The sequence below is a fragment of the Molossus molossus genome, unplaced genomic scaffold, assembly GCF_014108415.1.
Source record: "Molossus molossus isolate mMolMol1 unplaced genomic scaffold, mMolMol1.p scaffold_m16_p_18, whole genome shotgun sequence".
Classification (NCBI taxonomy): domain Eukaryota; kingdom Metazoa; phylum Chordata; class Mammalia; order Chiroptera; family Molossidae; genus Molossus; species Molossus molossus.
Window position 1 is genome coordinate 32,562,963 of NW_023425353.1, and position 17,273 is coordinate 32,580,235.

Here is a 17,273-nt window from a genome sequence, read left to right on the forward strand (position 1 = left end):
ACCAAGACACATCATCATCAAAATGCAAAAGGTTCAAGACAAAGAGAGAATCTTAAAAGCAGCAAGAGAAAGGCAGCTAGTTACCTACAAGGGAGTTCCCATTAGGCTGTCAGCTGATTTCTCAAAAGAAACTTTGCAGGCCAGAAGGGAGTGGCAAGAAATATTCAGAGTGATGAAAACCAAGAACCTACAACCAAGATTACTCTATCCTGCAAAGCTGTCATTTAGAATCGATGGCCATATAAAAACTTTCCTAGACAAGAAAAAGTTAAAGGAGTTCATCACTACCAAACCGTTATTATATGAAATGATGAAGGGTCTTTTTAAAGAAAAAGATAAAATGTATGAACAAACAAAATGGCAATGAATACATATCTATCAACAATGGAATCTACAAACAAAATGAACAGGAAGAACAGGAACATTCTCATAGATACAGAGAACATTTTGTTGGTTGCCAGTTGGGAAGGGGGTTGGGGGAATGGGTGAAAAAGGTGAAGGGATTAAGAAGCACAAATTCATTGCTAGACTGACAAACCTCAAAGGGAAAGGGGTTGGGGGGGGGGTGGGAAGAGATAAACCAAAGAACATATATGCATAACCAATGGACACGGACAATAGTTTGGGAAAAGGTGGGAGGGGGGGGCGGGAGTGGGGAGGAGGGGGTCAATGGGGGAAAAATGTGGAACATCTGTAATACATTTTACATCCAACAATAAAGATGTGGAAAAAAAAAAAAAAAAAAAGCAGGGAGATTAGGCAGGAGGCTATTTCAAGAATCAGAAATGCTGTTATTTCAGAGAGATGATAGATAGTAGCCTGGACTAGGGCAAGAGTTTTTGAGGTAAGAAGATCACTCAGATTCCAGATAAATGTTGAGGTTAAAATGACAGTCAAATTGGACATGCTGTCAGACTAGAGGTGGGATGTAAAAGAAAAGAGAAACCAAGACTAACACCTAAGGTTTCTGCCTGAGCACCTAGAAAGACTGAGTTGTCAGTAATGAGATGAGGAAGATTGTGGGTGGTGCAGGTTTGAGTGAGAAGATCAAAAGTTCAGTTTAGAACATGTTAAGATTGAGAATTTTATTAGACATGCAAGTGAGAAGAATGTCAACTTGACAGTTGGATATATAAGTCTAGAGTTTAGGAGCTGTGGGCTGGAGATAAAAACTCAGAGTTGTCACCTGGCCACTGTGGCTCAGTGGACTGAGTGGTATCCCTTGCATCCACAGGTTACCAGTTTGATTCCCAGTCAGGGCAAACATGGCCAGATTATGGGCCTGATTGCCAGTATGGGGCATGCAGGAGGTAGCTGACTGATGTTTCTCTCTCATTGATGCTTCTATCTCTCCTCTCCTCCCTTCCTATCTAAAAAAAAAAAATCAATAAAAAAAATATTTTTAAAAAATCAGACAGAAAAAAAAAAAAAAAAAAAATCAGACAGCTGTCAGCATATAAATGGGTTAAGTTCAATAAGGGAGTGACCATGGATAAAGCAACACCTGAAGACTGAACTCTGGAGCACCTGAATAAGCAGCCAGTGTGATGGAAAGAAATCCAAGAAGCCAAATGAGAGAATGTTTCAACAAGGGAGTAATCACATATGCCAAATACTATTGATGTGTGGCATAAGATGATAACTAAGACCTGACCACTGGATTTAGGAAGAGGGAAGTCATAAGTAATCTTGACAACAGCAGTATGGGCACAATGGTGGGGCCAAAGCCTGCTTTAAGAGTGTTTAAGAGAGAATTGGAAAAGATGATTAGAAAAGGTAAATACAGACAGCTCTTTCAAGAAGTTTCATTATAAGGGGGAGTGAGGAAATAGAAGAGTGGCTAGAAGAAGTGGAGTCAGGAGAGCTTTTCATTAAGATGGAATAAATTAGAGCATGCTTATTCATTGATGGAATTTTTCTTTTAATAGAGAAAAGAAACTGATGATGAAACGGGGGCAGGGGAGAACTTCTGGAACAATGTTCATGTATAATTCAGAAGGAATTGCCCTGGCCAGATGGCTTGGTTGATTAGAGAGAGCATCATCCCATACACCAAAAGGTTGTGGGTTCCATTTCCAGTCAGGGCACATACCAAAAGGTTGTGGGTTTGATCCCCAGTCAAGGTGCATATGGGAGGCACCCCACTGATGTTTCTCTCTCACATGGATGTTTCTCTCTCTCTCAAATCAATTTTTAAAAATAAAGTGAAAATTTAAAAAAATACATAAATATTTTTATAATACCTGACACTTGTTTAGTACGTTACAATTTGCAAAGAATTATCCTATTTTCTCACTTAGTTCATATTAAAATATTACAATTCTCAAATGGGAAATTGTGATTCCTAAGAAATGAAAGTTTAAACTAAGAACTGCCAATCAAAATTTAGTGTGTCAATTATTCCACAAACTACTAAGAACTTCAAGAGAAAATTGTTCATAATGTTCATCATTCAAAATTGTCAGGGAAAATCTTGGTTGGGGGAGAGATGAAAGAAATATAACCCAAAAATAGGATGCTTGAACTCTATAAAGATTCAGTTTGAAACCTATCTCAGACTGAAATTCAACATGTGAATAACTTTAATTTACCAGGTTTTATGCTAGGTCCTGGAAATAGACAAGATAGAGTCCCTTATCCTCAAGGTGATCACAGCACAGAAAAGCAGCAGCTATGTAAGCAAGTTACAAATGTAACTTGTAACACATGATAAGTGTAACCATAAAAGTGGATACAAGATAGAAACTCAAAGATACAATTAACTGAAGTACTGAAATTCAGAGGTGGAATGGGAGGTGATATCTAAGCAGTGAGGGTGAGTGATCTGAAAGACTAATATTCATTTGCCAGGTGAAAAGTGAGGGGGGAAAAAGGACAAAGATTCTGTCCTTTCACTTCAGGTAGAGAGCACAACACATGCAAAAGAGAATTCTGAAGCAATGTGGTGTGCTTGAGAAATGCAATTTGGTATTATAATGAAATATATTTAGAAATTTGAAACAAAGCTGAAGTTGTATTCTTTAATTCAGTCAGACAATAATACTTAAACAGCTATGTGGGCACTGTTCTAGGTAATTAACAAAGACCCTGCCCCTCAGGGAAAAAAAAGAAAAGCCCACATTTGCAGAGCTTACCTTTCAGCATGGGTAGAAATATAAAAAGCAATAAACATAATAAAAAGGTAACACAAAATATTAGAGGGCTATACATGCTGTAGGGGGAAATGTTTAATAGCGATATTTTATTCCATATCCTTATACCATATATACATATGCAGGAGAGAAAGAGGGGAGTACATTAAAACACACACACCACTCAGAGAGTCCCATGCTCTCAGCATCTCATCAGTCCTAACCATGGGCAGCACTACTCCCTAATATACATTTCGTAAATCCATAGCAGTGGTTTTGGTTGTTAAAATGACAACAGCTGCTACTGATATCTAGTGGGCAAGGACTAAGGATGCTAAGTGTTTCGCAATGCATGGAACAGGCCCAAATTCCCCCAAAACACTTTCCACTATGGGTTCATGAAAGGAAAATAAAAACATTTTTAATTATCTGAGTTTAAAATTTAACTCCACTTTACATATAAACACAAAATATGTTTTGTATCATTTTACTATACAATCACTTTTCCAAGAATGCAACTCCCATATAAATAAAGAAAAGGTTGTACTTTATCTTATTAGGAACTTTACCAAAAGTTGATCATTTCAGAAAGTCATAAAACAGCCCTGGCCGGTTTGGCTCAGTGGTTGGAGCGTCGGCCTGCGGTACAGAGAGACCCGGGTTCGGTTCCCGCTAAGGCCACGTACCTTGGTTGCAGTTTGTCCCCGGCCCTGGTTGGTCGTGCAGGTGGCAGCCACTCGATGTGTCCCTTCACATCGATGTTTCTCTCTCTCTCTCTTCCTCTCTCTCCCTCCCGCTCTATCTGAACAAAAAATGGAAAAATGTCCTCGGGTGAGGATAAAAAAAAAAAAAGAAAGTCATAAAACAAACAAACAAAAAATACCCACTTATTGCATATAAGTAACCATTATATCATACCTATATCAGTTGGGTAGCAGTCATATTCATAGACAAATTACATGCATTTGCAAATATATCACTACTTTAGTATTTTTTTTTTCTAGAATAGCAGCACCTCGGTACTTACTTATTTAAATGATATACATTAGTTTCCTGCTTTTTCTTCCTTAATACAGCTGGGGCATTATGGCAATTCTTAAAAAAGTTAAGGATAATTAACTTATCTATGAATTTCACTTCAGAATAGACAAGCTGGTACTACAAAATATGTTTTAAGAAGAGGGTGTTAAGTCTGGTACACTTGGGAACCACTAACTAAAATAACTAATGTTCCAGTCAATTGGTAGCTCCAAAACCCTTCCTCATCCCCAAAATAATTTGAAACCAAAATTAGATTTTCCAATGTCTCCAAAAATCTCAATTAAAAAATAAATAAATAAAAGCTTCCTCTGGTTACTTGGACAACTTTCTGAAATGCCAAATTCACAATTCATTTTAAAGCCCAGGGACACTTGATGTGTTTGTATTTACCCCTAAAGATCAGGGCTGCCACAATCTAGCATATGAGAAATCAATATTTTGATATAAGCATTTTATTAAACTGTCTTAATTTCAAATCATGTTCTCTTCTTTGATTCTGGTGAAATAGTTAAACTCACAAAATCCTAAAAAATGCTGCCTAAATAACTGTTGCTTTGAAGAGTTCTGGTGATACACAGTATTTCTCTGCCAGAGGGTTTATTTCACTATTAAACAAAGTAACTTCTACACAATTCTTTCCTAATTTTGAGGTGAAATATCTACCTCCCTCTGGAACAATACAAAAAGGATAATATCACCAACGAAGATAGCTATCATGGCTTTCCAGTGTACTCCAAAAAATCCCACTTGTCTTCAAAAGGAAGAACAATTACAAAATGCTCAAGTACTATTTAAAACCCAAGATTGTGGTGGTTATTTATTTATTTATTTTAAATTTCTTGTATTCTGGTAAACTTCTGGCTCCATTAGGACTCAATCAGATTCTCATTCAATTTGTTCAGACCCATTACATAATATCTTTTAATCATTAATTTATTCTTTGGCACTTCTAGAGGTTCACAGCACCCTCCCTCCCCCAGATTAATCAAAGGCCTGCTTTTCTGCAACCTCTAGCAACTTTGGGAAGTTTATAAAATGGCACTTTACGGTTGGCTGGGTCCAATCAGTACAGAATATATGTATGACAACCAAGATGCATAGAGTATAATCTGCTTTAATTTCACAAACACAATCATGAAAATACTTAAATATATAATTTTAAACTTAATCTTTTTGGATAAGAGGCAACCCTGATATCTCAATAAACAATTAAGACTGAAAATCAGGCTTTACATGGCAAGAGAACATCTTTTAAAATAAGTAGTAAATAAATCAGTGCTCATAAAGTTCGAAAATACAATTCTAAAATGTAAGAATATGCACACAATTTTTTAAATTTTAGGTATTTGGAAATGTGACTCTGACACTTTATATAATGGCATATGACAGTGGGCAAGTTAACCTCTCCAATTCTGTTTTCCCCAATTTAAAAAAAAAAAAATGACAAGAATGAACTAGAGCCCTGGCCGGTTTGGCTCAGTGGTTAGAGCATCGGCCTGTGGTCCAGAGAGACCCGGGTTCGGTTCCCGCTAGAGGTGCGTACCTTGGTTGCAGTTTGTCCCTGGCCCTGGTTGGGTCATGTGGGAGGCAACCACTTGATGTGTCCCTTCCACGTCGATGTTTCTCTTTCTCTCTCTCCTTCCCACTCTGAACAAAAAATGGAAAAATGTCCTCGGGTGAGGATTAAAAATAAATAAATAAATAAATAAATAAACGAACTAGAGATTAATTGCACGTTTCTTCTAGGAAAAGATTCCATAATTTTACATTCACATAAAAGGAAATTTTTTTTCATAATAGAAAAACCAGGCACAATTAGATTAAAAGAGATATGAAGAGTAGTCTTCACTTTTTCTGCAGTGAGTTTTTAAACTAATAAAATATTAATATAGTCCTTGTATAGTATCAACAATTGTCATAAACGTGCTTTGGTGGTCACAAGAACTAGAAGCAATTTAACATTCATGCTTCTTTCTAATCAGTTAATACAGTGTTTATCCTTTTAAAGTATGGTACAAACCACAAAGAGCTGTATGTATCTAGATAACCTCCAAGGCTCCCTCTCACTATTAAATGCTATTTGTTCACTCTTCAATGTAGACAGGAATGTCTGAAGACTGAGGGCCAAGAAAAGATCCCTCCAGATAAAGTAAATAAACTAAATATGGATGTATGGTGCAAAACAGCATAATCTGGAAGTCTAAGAATCATCTCTGAGGCATAAGAGTGACAATGGTTATGAGAAGTTTTACAAAGACTGAGAGATATTCTCTGGGTTGGCTGGGGTTCATTTAAATACCTCCCAAAATGATATGCTACCTCAGGAAATATACTAGGATGCATTCTAATGCCTATGTCTTGATCCTGAGTGACAGAATGAGGCTACTCAGACATGGGTGTGATGTTGCCCTGGACCACAAGAATTGTTTAAATTATTATTCAAGATTGCAATCATGTAATGACTTAAAGATCCTGGGTATCATCTTTCATGGTATACCACAGAAGTAATATTGTCCAGACAGGCTAGCTGTTTCCTGATTTTACAAAGGCCTATTTGCTTCAGATTCTTACTGTCAGTAAACACCCTTGCCTCGGAGCTATCCATGGTGCTTGACTCGGAGTCAGCCCACCACTTACAGCAATTGGTGAATTAGTTTTCCTATGATAATACCATTCAGGAGCTGTCTGATCCATCCACCCACACTGTGGTCTATGACGATCATGCCAATATTATGAGCCATTTGTGATCTCCATCTAGTCCACTCTGCCTGTGCCCAGACCCACAAGTGCCTTACTTTGTCTTAGCTTAGATCTGCAGCTAATCTAGCTCTGCCTCCCAGGCCTGCTATACCACCTGCTACACAAAGCCCTTTCTGTAGATATAGTACACCTCATGAAAGATCACTAACATACTCTGGGCAACAGATTATAGTTCTTCAGAGCCAATTATCCCACATGATACTTACATGAGTTTTAAACTGCATTGTTACAATTTTCAGCATTACAAAATGATTTAAAATGAATTTAAAATGTTGCTATATATGGTTTTGTGACTGACTTTAGGATGACTAAAGAATAAGAACTGTTAACTCAAGACTGATGAGAGGATTTCAGGGAATCCATGAGCCCCTTGAAATTATGTGATTCTTCAGGCAGATGCATGTATTTCTGGGAAAGAGGGTGCTGAGACTGTTATCCTTAAAAGGTTAGGAACCACTGATAAATATACCGATGACCCCCAAATAATGATCACCCCAGTTTTAAGCAACAGACCTTTGTATATGTCGTGTAATAAATATACTGGGTCTTCATTTTAGCTCCTGTCACAGAGCTCATAAAACCACTGGATTTTTCTAATATGAGTGTCTTTGGTTATTCATAAGGAACCCCTTTTGAGTACATGAGTTAATGATGAAGCTGAGGCCTCTAGATAGCCTCAAAATGAGACTTATTACCAGAAAGACCAAGTGATTAGAGGGTCAGAATTTTTAATCCCACCCACCAACCTCAGGGGTGGGGGAGGAGCTAAAGATTAAAGCTCTATAAAAATTCTTGAATAAAATTTGATGAGTTTCCAGGTTGGTGAAAACATTTACATGCCAGGATGGTGGCAGACCTGAATTTCACAGGGACAGAGTTTCTGCACTTGGGACTTTGCCAGATCTTGCCCTATGTACCTCTTCATCTGGCTGCTCATTTGTATCATTATAACAAACTAGTAAACGTAAGAAAATGTTTTCTGGACTGTACTATCAATGACCAAATCTGAGGTGGGACTTATGGGAACCTCTGATTTATAGCTGGTTAATCAGAGGTACAGAAGAATAACCCGGACTTGCAACTGGTGTCTGAAACAGGAGCAGTCTGTAAGACTGAATCTTTAACCTGTGGGATCTGAAACTATCCCCAGGTAGATCATGTCAGAATTGAGTTAAATTGTAGAACACCCAGCTGACATCCACAGAGAACTGGAGAATTGCTTGGTAGTATTGAAAACACTCCAGAATATACAACTGCCTATTGGCAACTCTAAATGGATGCCCCAGAAAACACTTCAAACTCAGCATGTCCAAAATAAAACTCATTGTCCCTCCTTACTACCCTAACACATTCCTCTCCTAATTCTCAACATCTCAGTATATTATACCACCTGGTTGTAAAAGTAAAAAGCCTATTAATCATACTTGATTATGACTCTTTCCTTTCTGTCACTCCCTTTATCCAATCAGTCACCTCTTACAACTTTTGGAAAGCCTAACAAATTCTTAAAACAAAAGAATCATGTGTTCTATAATCATTTTCCAGGTGGTAAAGACCGCCAATAAAAATAGTTTCTACGGGCTAGAAACTCTTCCCAGTGGACCACAACTTTTCATTTTTAATAGAAAGTATGCCAGTCTCATCATTCCCCATCTTTCAATAACTGTATTATGAATATACCAGAGAATAAAGCTAACTCCTGGTTTTAGGAAATGAGGTCAAAACAGTTTTCCTTTATCAAAAAGACAAGTGGGGGCTATTTCTGCAAAACAGCTCTTAATTTGAAATACCTTTCATTCCTATTTAAATGGTCCCAAAGACCATAGTAACACTGTTTAGCGAAGGTAGCTATTCTTCAATTTCCAAAAAGTAATAGCAATTTTCCTTTGTCAATAATTCATATCTTTACTCAAAAGCCAACATGACAGATGGCAAAACAACTTACAAATCAGAAATAAAAAAGATATGTCAAAATCACTGAAATTCCTGGACCCTGACACTATTTTAATGAGAATGAGAAGATAGGAAGGCTAGATCTCCAAGTGAAATCGAAGGGACCCAACATGAAGATGTTTTTAATTCTTGGTAAAGCTTAAAAGATTTCTTGAGCACTTATTGTCTAAATTCAGGTGGCAATCTTTCCTTAAAGAGACAGCAAGATGTCCAGAAACATACAATAAGCATCTCCCATTCTTCACACATTGCCAGTAAAGATTAGGAAATTCAAACTGATTAATTTCTTTTATGACCACCTCCAGACATACCCTGTGCTTATTGGTTCTGTATAGAATAAACTAATGGCAAACTTTAAAATGTGCTTACCAGATTTTACTTTGCATTTATCATTAAAAACCAAAAGAGACCAAATTCGTGCTTATAGGATAGCTGGGCTTAAAACTTCACAGAAAACTTTTTCTAATTATTGTCAAGTTGTCCATGTAAAGAGCAAATCAATATGCATCTCGAGGCCAACAAAATATTTGCAGTCATCAAGAATAGAACAAAATCAAGGAATATCCAGAGTTGGAATACACTATACAGTCCTAATAGCTGCTTGTCAAAAAGGCATGATAGTACTGGGAAAAGACTGTAAAGAAGGCAATTAAAATTATTAAATGCCTCACCTGTTTATATAAGGCTACATTGTGATTCAAAAGCATTTAATTACCTTGCTTCTCTCAATTACAAAGTGATCAAAGTAAAATGCAATCATCCTCTTTTTTTTTCTTTATCGATTTTAGAGACAGAGGAAGGTAGAGGAAGAAAGAGAGAGAAATATCGATGAGCAAGAACAATGACTGGCTGCCTCCTGCATGCCCCCCACTGGTGATTGGGCCCACAACCTGGGCATGTGCCCTGACTGGGAATCGAATCGGCGACCTCTTGGTGCATGGGTCGATGCTCAACCACTGAACCACACCAGCCAGGCTATGTTTAAGGAATTATTTAAGGGCTGCAATCATCCTCTTAATAGGGTCTTTCATAAAGCATACATTTTCATTTTAAGTCCAATTACCAATTTAAAAAAATAGGTCATGCCTTTGGTGTTATGTTTAGAATTCTTCAGCAAGCCCAAAGTTCTGCAGATTTTCTCTTGTTTTTATTTTCCCTAAAAGTCTTATTTTGTTTTACAATTAAATCTATAATCCATTTTGAATAAGTTTTTGTATGAGGTGTGAAGCTGAGATCAAAATTCATTTTTTAACATAAGGTTTAGAGGATAAAAAGGTAAGCAACAGGCTGGGAGAAAATATTTACAAAGCACCTGACAAAGGACTCTTACCTAGAATATACAGAGTTTTCAAAAGTCAATGAGCAAAAACGAGTCCAATTAGAAAGTGGCCAAAAGGACATGAAGAAATATTTCACTGAAATATTTAATTCCTATTTCAGTAAAATATAGATGGCAAATAAGTAATAAAAATGTTTTACATTACTAATCATTATGGAAATGTAAATTACGACCATGATAAGAGGAGGGAATCAGGGGGGAGGGAAGAGATAAATCAAAGAACTTATATGCATATATGCACAACAAATGGACACAGACAACAATGGTGGGGTGGTGGAGGTTGGGATCGGGAGGAGGGTGTCATTGGGGGAAAAAGGAGAAACATCTGTAACAATAAATAAATTAATTTTAAAAGACCATGATAAGATATCACTACACATCTATTAAAACAGCTAAAATAAAAAAATGACAGCCCTAGCCAGTGTGGCTCAGTTGGTTGAGCATAGTCCCATGCATCAAGAGGTTGCCGGTTCAATTCCTGGTCAGAGCACATGCCCAGGTTGTGGGCCTGCAGAAGGTGGCCAATTGATGTTCCCTCTAATCAATGTTTCTATTGCTCTCTTTCCCCCTTACTCTCTTTCTAAAATCAATCAAGAATAAAATATTTTAAAAAAAAAAGGTCGGTCACTGGTTCGATTCATAATCATGGCACATGCCTGGGTTGCTGGCTCGATCCCCAGTAGGGGATGTGCAAGAAACAGCTGATCGATGTTTCTCTCATCAATGTTTCTCTCTCTCTCTCTCTCTCTCTCTCTCTCTCTCTCCCTCTCTCTCTAAAATCAATAAAAACATATTTTTAAAAATGACAGTATCAAATGCTGGTGAGGGTTCAGAGAAATTGGATCTCTTATACATTACTAGTGGGAATATAAAATGGTAAAGCTGCTCTAAAAATGTTTGTTGGATTCTTTAATAACTAAACCATACAACATTGCAATTGTACTCCTGGACATTTATCTTAGAGATACCATAAGTTATGTACACACAAAAGCCTGTGCATGGTTGTTCATAACAGGTTATAATAGCCCAAAACTGGAAACAGCCAAAATTTGTTGTTGTGTGCTCGTCTCATTCTATTGTGGTTGAGTGGGCCTTTGTGGTTCTAATTATGATTGCAAGACCATCAGAAAACTAAATAAGGGTTTATTACTTGCAAAATCATGGGATAGGGTGGGAAGCGCATGTGTACATGGATCTGGGGTTTTGTATTTATTGGAGTTGAGACTGGGAGCCTAAAGTTTCATTGGCTCACTCTTTATTGGTGAATTTAAAACACAAAAACAAAACAAAACAAAAAAACCCACAAAAAAACCCTCCACAAAAACCAGAATTTAAAGCTTGGAAAGAGTAAAAAGAAGTGACTCAAAGGGTCGGTTATTGAGCCCAGCCAGCGTGGCTCAGTTGTTGAGCATCAACCCATGCACCAAAGGGTCGGTTATTGAAATCAACTAAAATATCTAAAACAGGCAAGGCAGTTGAGGGAAGTGGCCTGGCTCTTTATCTAGTCCTGTGGCTAGCAATGTTTACTGGAGATAGCAGTCCTTGAAATGGATGCCTCTTTGAGGTGGATGCCACAGCAATCAAACCTTAAGTCAGGCACTTACGTTACAAAAAAATAAAAATAAAACAAAGTTTATACTACAAAGGCCTAACAGGTGAATGGCTAAACAAACTATGGTACATCCATACTAAGAAATACTACTTAGCAATAAAAAGGAACAAATTATTGATACACAACAATAACTTGGGTGGATCTCAAGTGTATTATGTTGAATGGCAAAGCCAATCTCAAAAGGTCATATACTGTATGACTTCATTTATGGAACATTATAGAAAGTGACCAAGTTACAGACATAAATAAGAGATTAGTGGTTGCCAGGGGTTAGATAGTGGGGTAGGGGGAGTAGTTAAGTATAACTACAAAAAAGTTATATGACAGAGATCTCTGTGATGACAGAGTAGCTCTGTATCTTGACTGTGGTGGTGATTACACAAATATACACATGTAATAAAATGGTACAGACCTATACCCATACTTATACCAATATCAATGTTCTGGCTTCAATATTGTACTACTGTTATACAACATGTAACCACTGGGGGAAACTGTGAATTGAAGTGTACACAGGTATCTCTCTATACTATCTTTGCAACTTCCTGTGAATCTATAATTATTTCAAATCAAAGTTTTAAAAAAATGCAATCAATGTTAAATCATCCAAAAATCTGGGAAACATGAAAGAATTTATACATTTGTTGAAAAGGGTGATGTAATGCTAAGTGAAAACCAAAGAGTGTTATGGGTGATCATGGTACGACTTAGAAAGAGCTAGAGAGTTTGTTCAACTCCCCAAAACAGTCCAAACATTTATTGAGTACCTAGTATATGTAAGACAGTGCTATAAATAGTAGTGGGATTAAGAAAAAGAAATTAATTTACTAAGAAGACAAGACAGAATAACTATTAAAGGCATAAGGGCCTCTGCAAAAGCCGTTCTCTTTTCCTGGAATGTTCTTTTACCTTTCTAGTTCATTCTTACTCATCTTGAACTCTCAGCTCATTGTCACTTCTTCAGGGAAGAAAACCTCCCTAACTCTCTTCATTGCCTTACACATTAGATCAGATTTCCCTACTATATGCTTGTAACAGCACCCTACACATTAATAATATCAACCACCATTCACAAGGAACTGTGTGACAACTTGTTATCTATTTCCCCATTAGGCTAAAATCTGCAAAACGGCAGAGACAGGTCTGTGTAGCTCACCACTGTATTCCCAAACCCAATACCATGCCTGGCAAATGACAAAAGCTCAAAGTATATCACATATAAATATATATATATAACAATTCGTATGTACAGATGATCAGGCATTACTTGGGTTTAGAAGAACTCTAGATCACTTCATCTTGAGAAAGCCAGTTTATAAGAGATAGAGGTTCATGTAGAAAGATAAACAATCTTACATCCAAAGCTGAAAATGAAATGTCAGCCCTTCGGCAATAAAAACCCACTAAAAAACAGAAGCAGGGATGTGGCATGTCCAATGTGTTCTATAGAAAAATTAATGTGGAGAATGAACTTGAACTGAGAGGGTAAGATACTAGAGGTAGTAATAACACTGTAGTAATGCGAGCACAAAATGATAAGGTCCTGAGTGAAAGGGTGACCATGGGAACAGACAGATGTGAGAAACACTAAGAATAAAGAGCCAACAAAATTTAAGAACTAAGTAGATATAGGGACACGAAGGGGAAAGAGTCAGAGATAATTCAAGGGGTTTACAGTGAGTTATCAGTTAAAGATAGTACCATTAATAGACATGGGAAGTCATGACCAAGTCCTCTTAGAAGACAGAATGTGCTTTGTTGGAAGTGATGGATAACATCCACACAACTGAAGATGTGAGACTAGATGGAGATGGCAACGTACATGTGTGAGCTGATCACAGTTAAGGTTACAAGAGTGAATAAGATCTCTCTGGGGGAAGAACGTAAAAAAGGCCTTGAATGAAAATCCTATTTGATTTGCACCTTACCTGAATTATCTTTATCAAGCTATAGAGTCATTCAAACTGAGCACCCTGAGGGTATACCTGATCTCATCCTTGCATTCTCTAATGTATAACTTTACAGGTTGTTGTACATAACTGGTGCGCAATAGTAGCCTATTAAAGGAATCAATTATTTTAAAGATACTTTCTGATTAATATTTCCTGTTCCACCTGCACTTTGTATTTCAAAAAATGGTATCCTGGGTGCCTGTTTGAAAGAAACAGGCTTGACTCTAAAGTAGTATAAGCAGTGAGTTTAGACATTTTAAGTCATTTATCCAAAGATCTGATTTCCCAAGGCTATAAGACTGAAGAATGAGAAACCAGACTTTGGGATTGTGAAGTTCTAAAAAAAAAAAAAAAAAAAAAAAAAAAAAAGCCCTTAGGGCTAAAGTAAATCCCCCACTAGACTAGAAGGAGGGACTACTCCTCAAGAAGTTTTTGAATAAAATTAATCAGAAAATATTATTTACAGAGGGAGTGAAACAAATATAAATTTTCAGTTGTATAAACTATACAAGTTGACAATTCACAAAAAAGTAAAGAAGCTTCAGGTGAAATGAAAGACAAACGAGGTTAACAAAAGAGAATTGAGAACAGTGGAGATGCATACTTTCTTAAAAAGTCATTGGCCGCCCTGGCCGGTTTGGTTCAGCGGTTAGAGCGTCAGCCTGCGGCCCTGAGAGACCCGGGTTCGGTTCCCGCTAAGGGCACGTACCTCGGTTGCAGTTTGTCCCCGGCCCTGGTCGGTTGTGCGGGTGGCAGCCACTCGATGTGTCCCTTTCACATCGATGTTTCTCTCTCTCTGTTCCTCTCTCTCCCCCCAACTCTACCTGAACAAAAAATGGAAGAATGTCCTCCGGTGAGGATAAAAAAAAAAAAAGTCATTGGCCTGTTCTCCCACAAAACATTCCTGGATATTGCCACCAAAGGTGGAGCAATGGGCTAATCTGATTTAATAGGTAGGTGAACAGTACTTCCCAGTTGCAGCTTAAAAATAAGAAAAAGGACTACTAAAATAGATTAAGGGAGAAGTTTGCTGACAGCCCCCCCCCCCCCAAACACACACACAATTAAATGATCAAGGATGCAGTATGCCAAAATGCTCTAACCCTGAATCATAAGTAAATGCCCTAGGTGCTTCCAGAGAGGTGAGAGTATTTGTAGAAGATAGGGAAGAGAAAAGAAGCCAGTTGGAGTTACAGACTAGGAACCTGACAAATCATCTGTAATCCAACTATACTCTCAATATCAGACTGACTCCCACAATAAGTCTAAAAGGTAGTCAACCAGTGTATGCCTGCTTGTTTCCAAAAATAGCAAATGGACTATCGATAAACTGACCATTCAGAATTATACGGATCTAATTTGTTGCAAAACCCCTCGAAGTTATCGTCCAGTAACTTTTACCTCTGGTCTTGGATTTCTCAAGAGCAACACAACAAAAGTCATGTCCCGTTTTGTTTTGTTTTTAAGCTTAAAAACAACAAGTAGGTATTACTTCCTGGCATGTCAATATGTTTCTTTCCTTCTTTCAATAATAGGAAAATTTGATCCTTCTTTTTTTTTCAAGGTCTGACTCCCCTGAAAGGAAACAGGAATGCTAGGCACAAGTTCCTTTAGACTGAGGGCTGCAACCTCCAGAGTAGAGAAAAGCAGGCTTAAATAAATACACACACTAGAGTTTGCAACTGATAGGAAACTCCCATTGCCAAGAAGCAAGTTGCTCCAGCCAGTGCCCAGGTGCTGGGACGCGCGACAGAAGCCATACAGACCTGGCTTGGCAGCTCTGAGACTGTGGAGAGCAAGAAGCCTGCACCTCTTCTTGCCAAAGCCGCGGGGGGCATGGTGGGTGCTCCTTCCGGGCCACCGGCAAGCCCCGCGCCTCACAGCAGAGAGCCCTCGGCCGGGAGAATCGGCATCGCCAAGAGGAAGGCTCAGTGAAGCGCCTGGCAAATCCAAGCCGCGCCGCCCAGCCAACTGCCGGTACGCCCAAGACCCCTGCCCGCTGGATACCGTGCTGAGAACTGGCACCGGTGGGAGCTCCGGGAGTTGGAGACGTCTCTGGCTCGGCCCGGCTCCGTCTATCACACCCACCCACCCTCTCACTCCCCTGCCAAAAGCTGAGTCGGGAGGTGACCCCAGGGGGTGGTGCCCAAAAGGCACACCGTGTTTGGGGTGAATGCTGCGGGCCGGGCCCGAGCTCCCGGGCAAGCGGCTGCAGCGGGTCACTCACCGAAAGGACGCTCATGCGGATTGGGGTCTCCAACAGGCACGCCATCTTGAGCCTTCCCACCCGGCTGCAGCGGACGCCGGCGCGGGGGCTGGCACTTTCGACAGCAAACTACGGGGCCAACCACAGGCACCTATGCAGAAGGTCAGGCAGGTAGACGAGAACAGACTCCGCTCTAGACCCTGCTGAAATACGACCAGGGTCCGCAGAAAGAAGAACAAAGGGAAACCGCTCCAGGGGCCTCCTCACGAATCGTCTGCTGAGAAACAGCAGCTACTCTCAGCCTGAGTTAGAGGTGGGAGCGGACAGCAGTTTCCGCATGCGCAAAGAGTATCTGTGGGCCCCACCTGCGGCTTGCGGTGGGGGGCGGGGCCTCAGGGGCGGAGTCTCGCTCCGCCGCCAGAAGCTTCACAGACGGATTCTCGTAGCTATTATGAGTTCGCGTATTCATATTCCGAAAAACTAGTATGTGAAGTCACATATATAATTTGAAACACATTTATCTCACTCCTTTGCACCAAACTTGTAGCGTCATTATCTTCATTTTACAGATGGAGAAATTGTGATCTCCTTACATGGCCTTCTGCCACCAATAAGTGTTTGACAAGCCAACTTCAGCATTGGCTTGTGTGACCAGCTTTAGCATTGTCTGCCCTACCCACTTACTTATTCTGGTGTTGTGTTAAGAATAGATACTCTAGAATCAGAACGCCCGGGTTTAATCCTTGCTACTCCATGTATCAGCTGCATTCCCTCGTCAAATTACTTAACCTCCTTTAAGTCAAATTTCTCTTCTGTTAAATACCAGCGTTATGAGGATGGAGAAGGTAAAGCTCTTAGAACAGGTCTGGAATGTAGAAAGCGTTATATAAGTGTTAGCATTTCTCCAGCCACTGGGTCAAGTAGAAAAAAATGGTAACAAATATCTGAATAATTCACACTAAAACGCTCTGATAAAAACGCTCAAATAAAAATATACTTCTAATTACAGTATTTCTGATTAACACACCTTTCCCACTTCGTGTGTGTGTGTGTGTCTGTGTGTGCCTACACAACTGCCCTGGACTTGGCAGGACAGGTTTCACCTTCGTACTTCTTGTAACCAGTAAGGTTTTCACAGGATGGTTGCAATGAACCTGTTACGTGACCAGTTCTTCCATTTCTATGAGCCACTCTCTAACTCAGGCTATTATTACTTCTCCCTGGACTAGAGCAATAGCCTTCTAACTGATCTTGTAGCCTCTAGCCTCTCCTTCACTTT

The 17,273-nt window shown here is 39.0% G+C and overlaps 1 protein-coding gene across 2 annotated transcripts in view; it reads right to left on the reverse strand.

Annotated features, from left to right (window-relative positions):
- The window catches only part of ARMC8 (armadillo repeat containing 8), a 96,016-nt gene extending 79,735 nt beyond the window's left edge, over positions 1–16,281 (reverse strand). The window contains exon 1 of one of the 2 annotated variants that reach the window (XM_036267606.1): positions 16,016–16,281. In XM_036267606.1, the coding sequence (XP_036123499.1) occupies positions 16,016–16,060 (45 nt within the window). In that variant the 5' untranslated portion in view covers positions 16,061–16,281. The remainder of the gene's footprint in view (positions 1–16,015) is intronic. The other variant, XM_036267605.1, reaches the window with a different exon arrangement.
- Between the last annotated feature and the right edge of the window lie 992 nt (positions 16,282–17,273).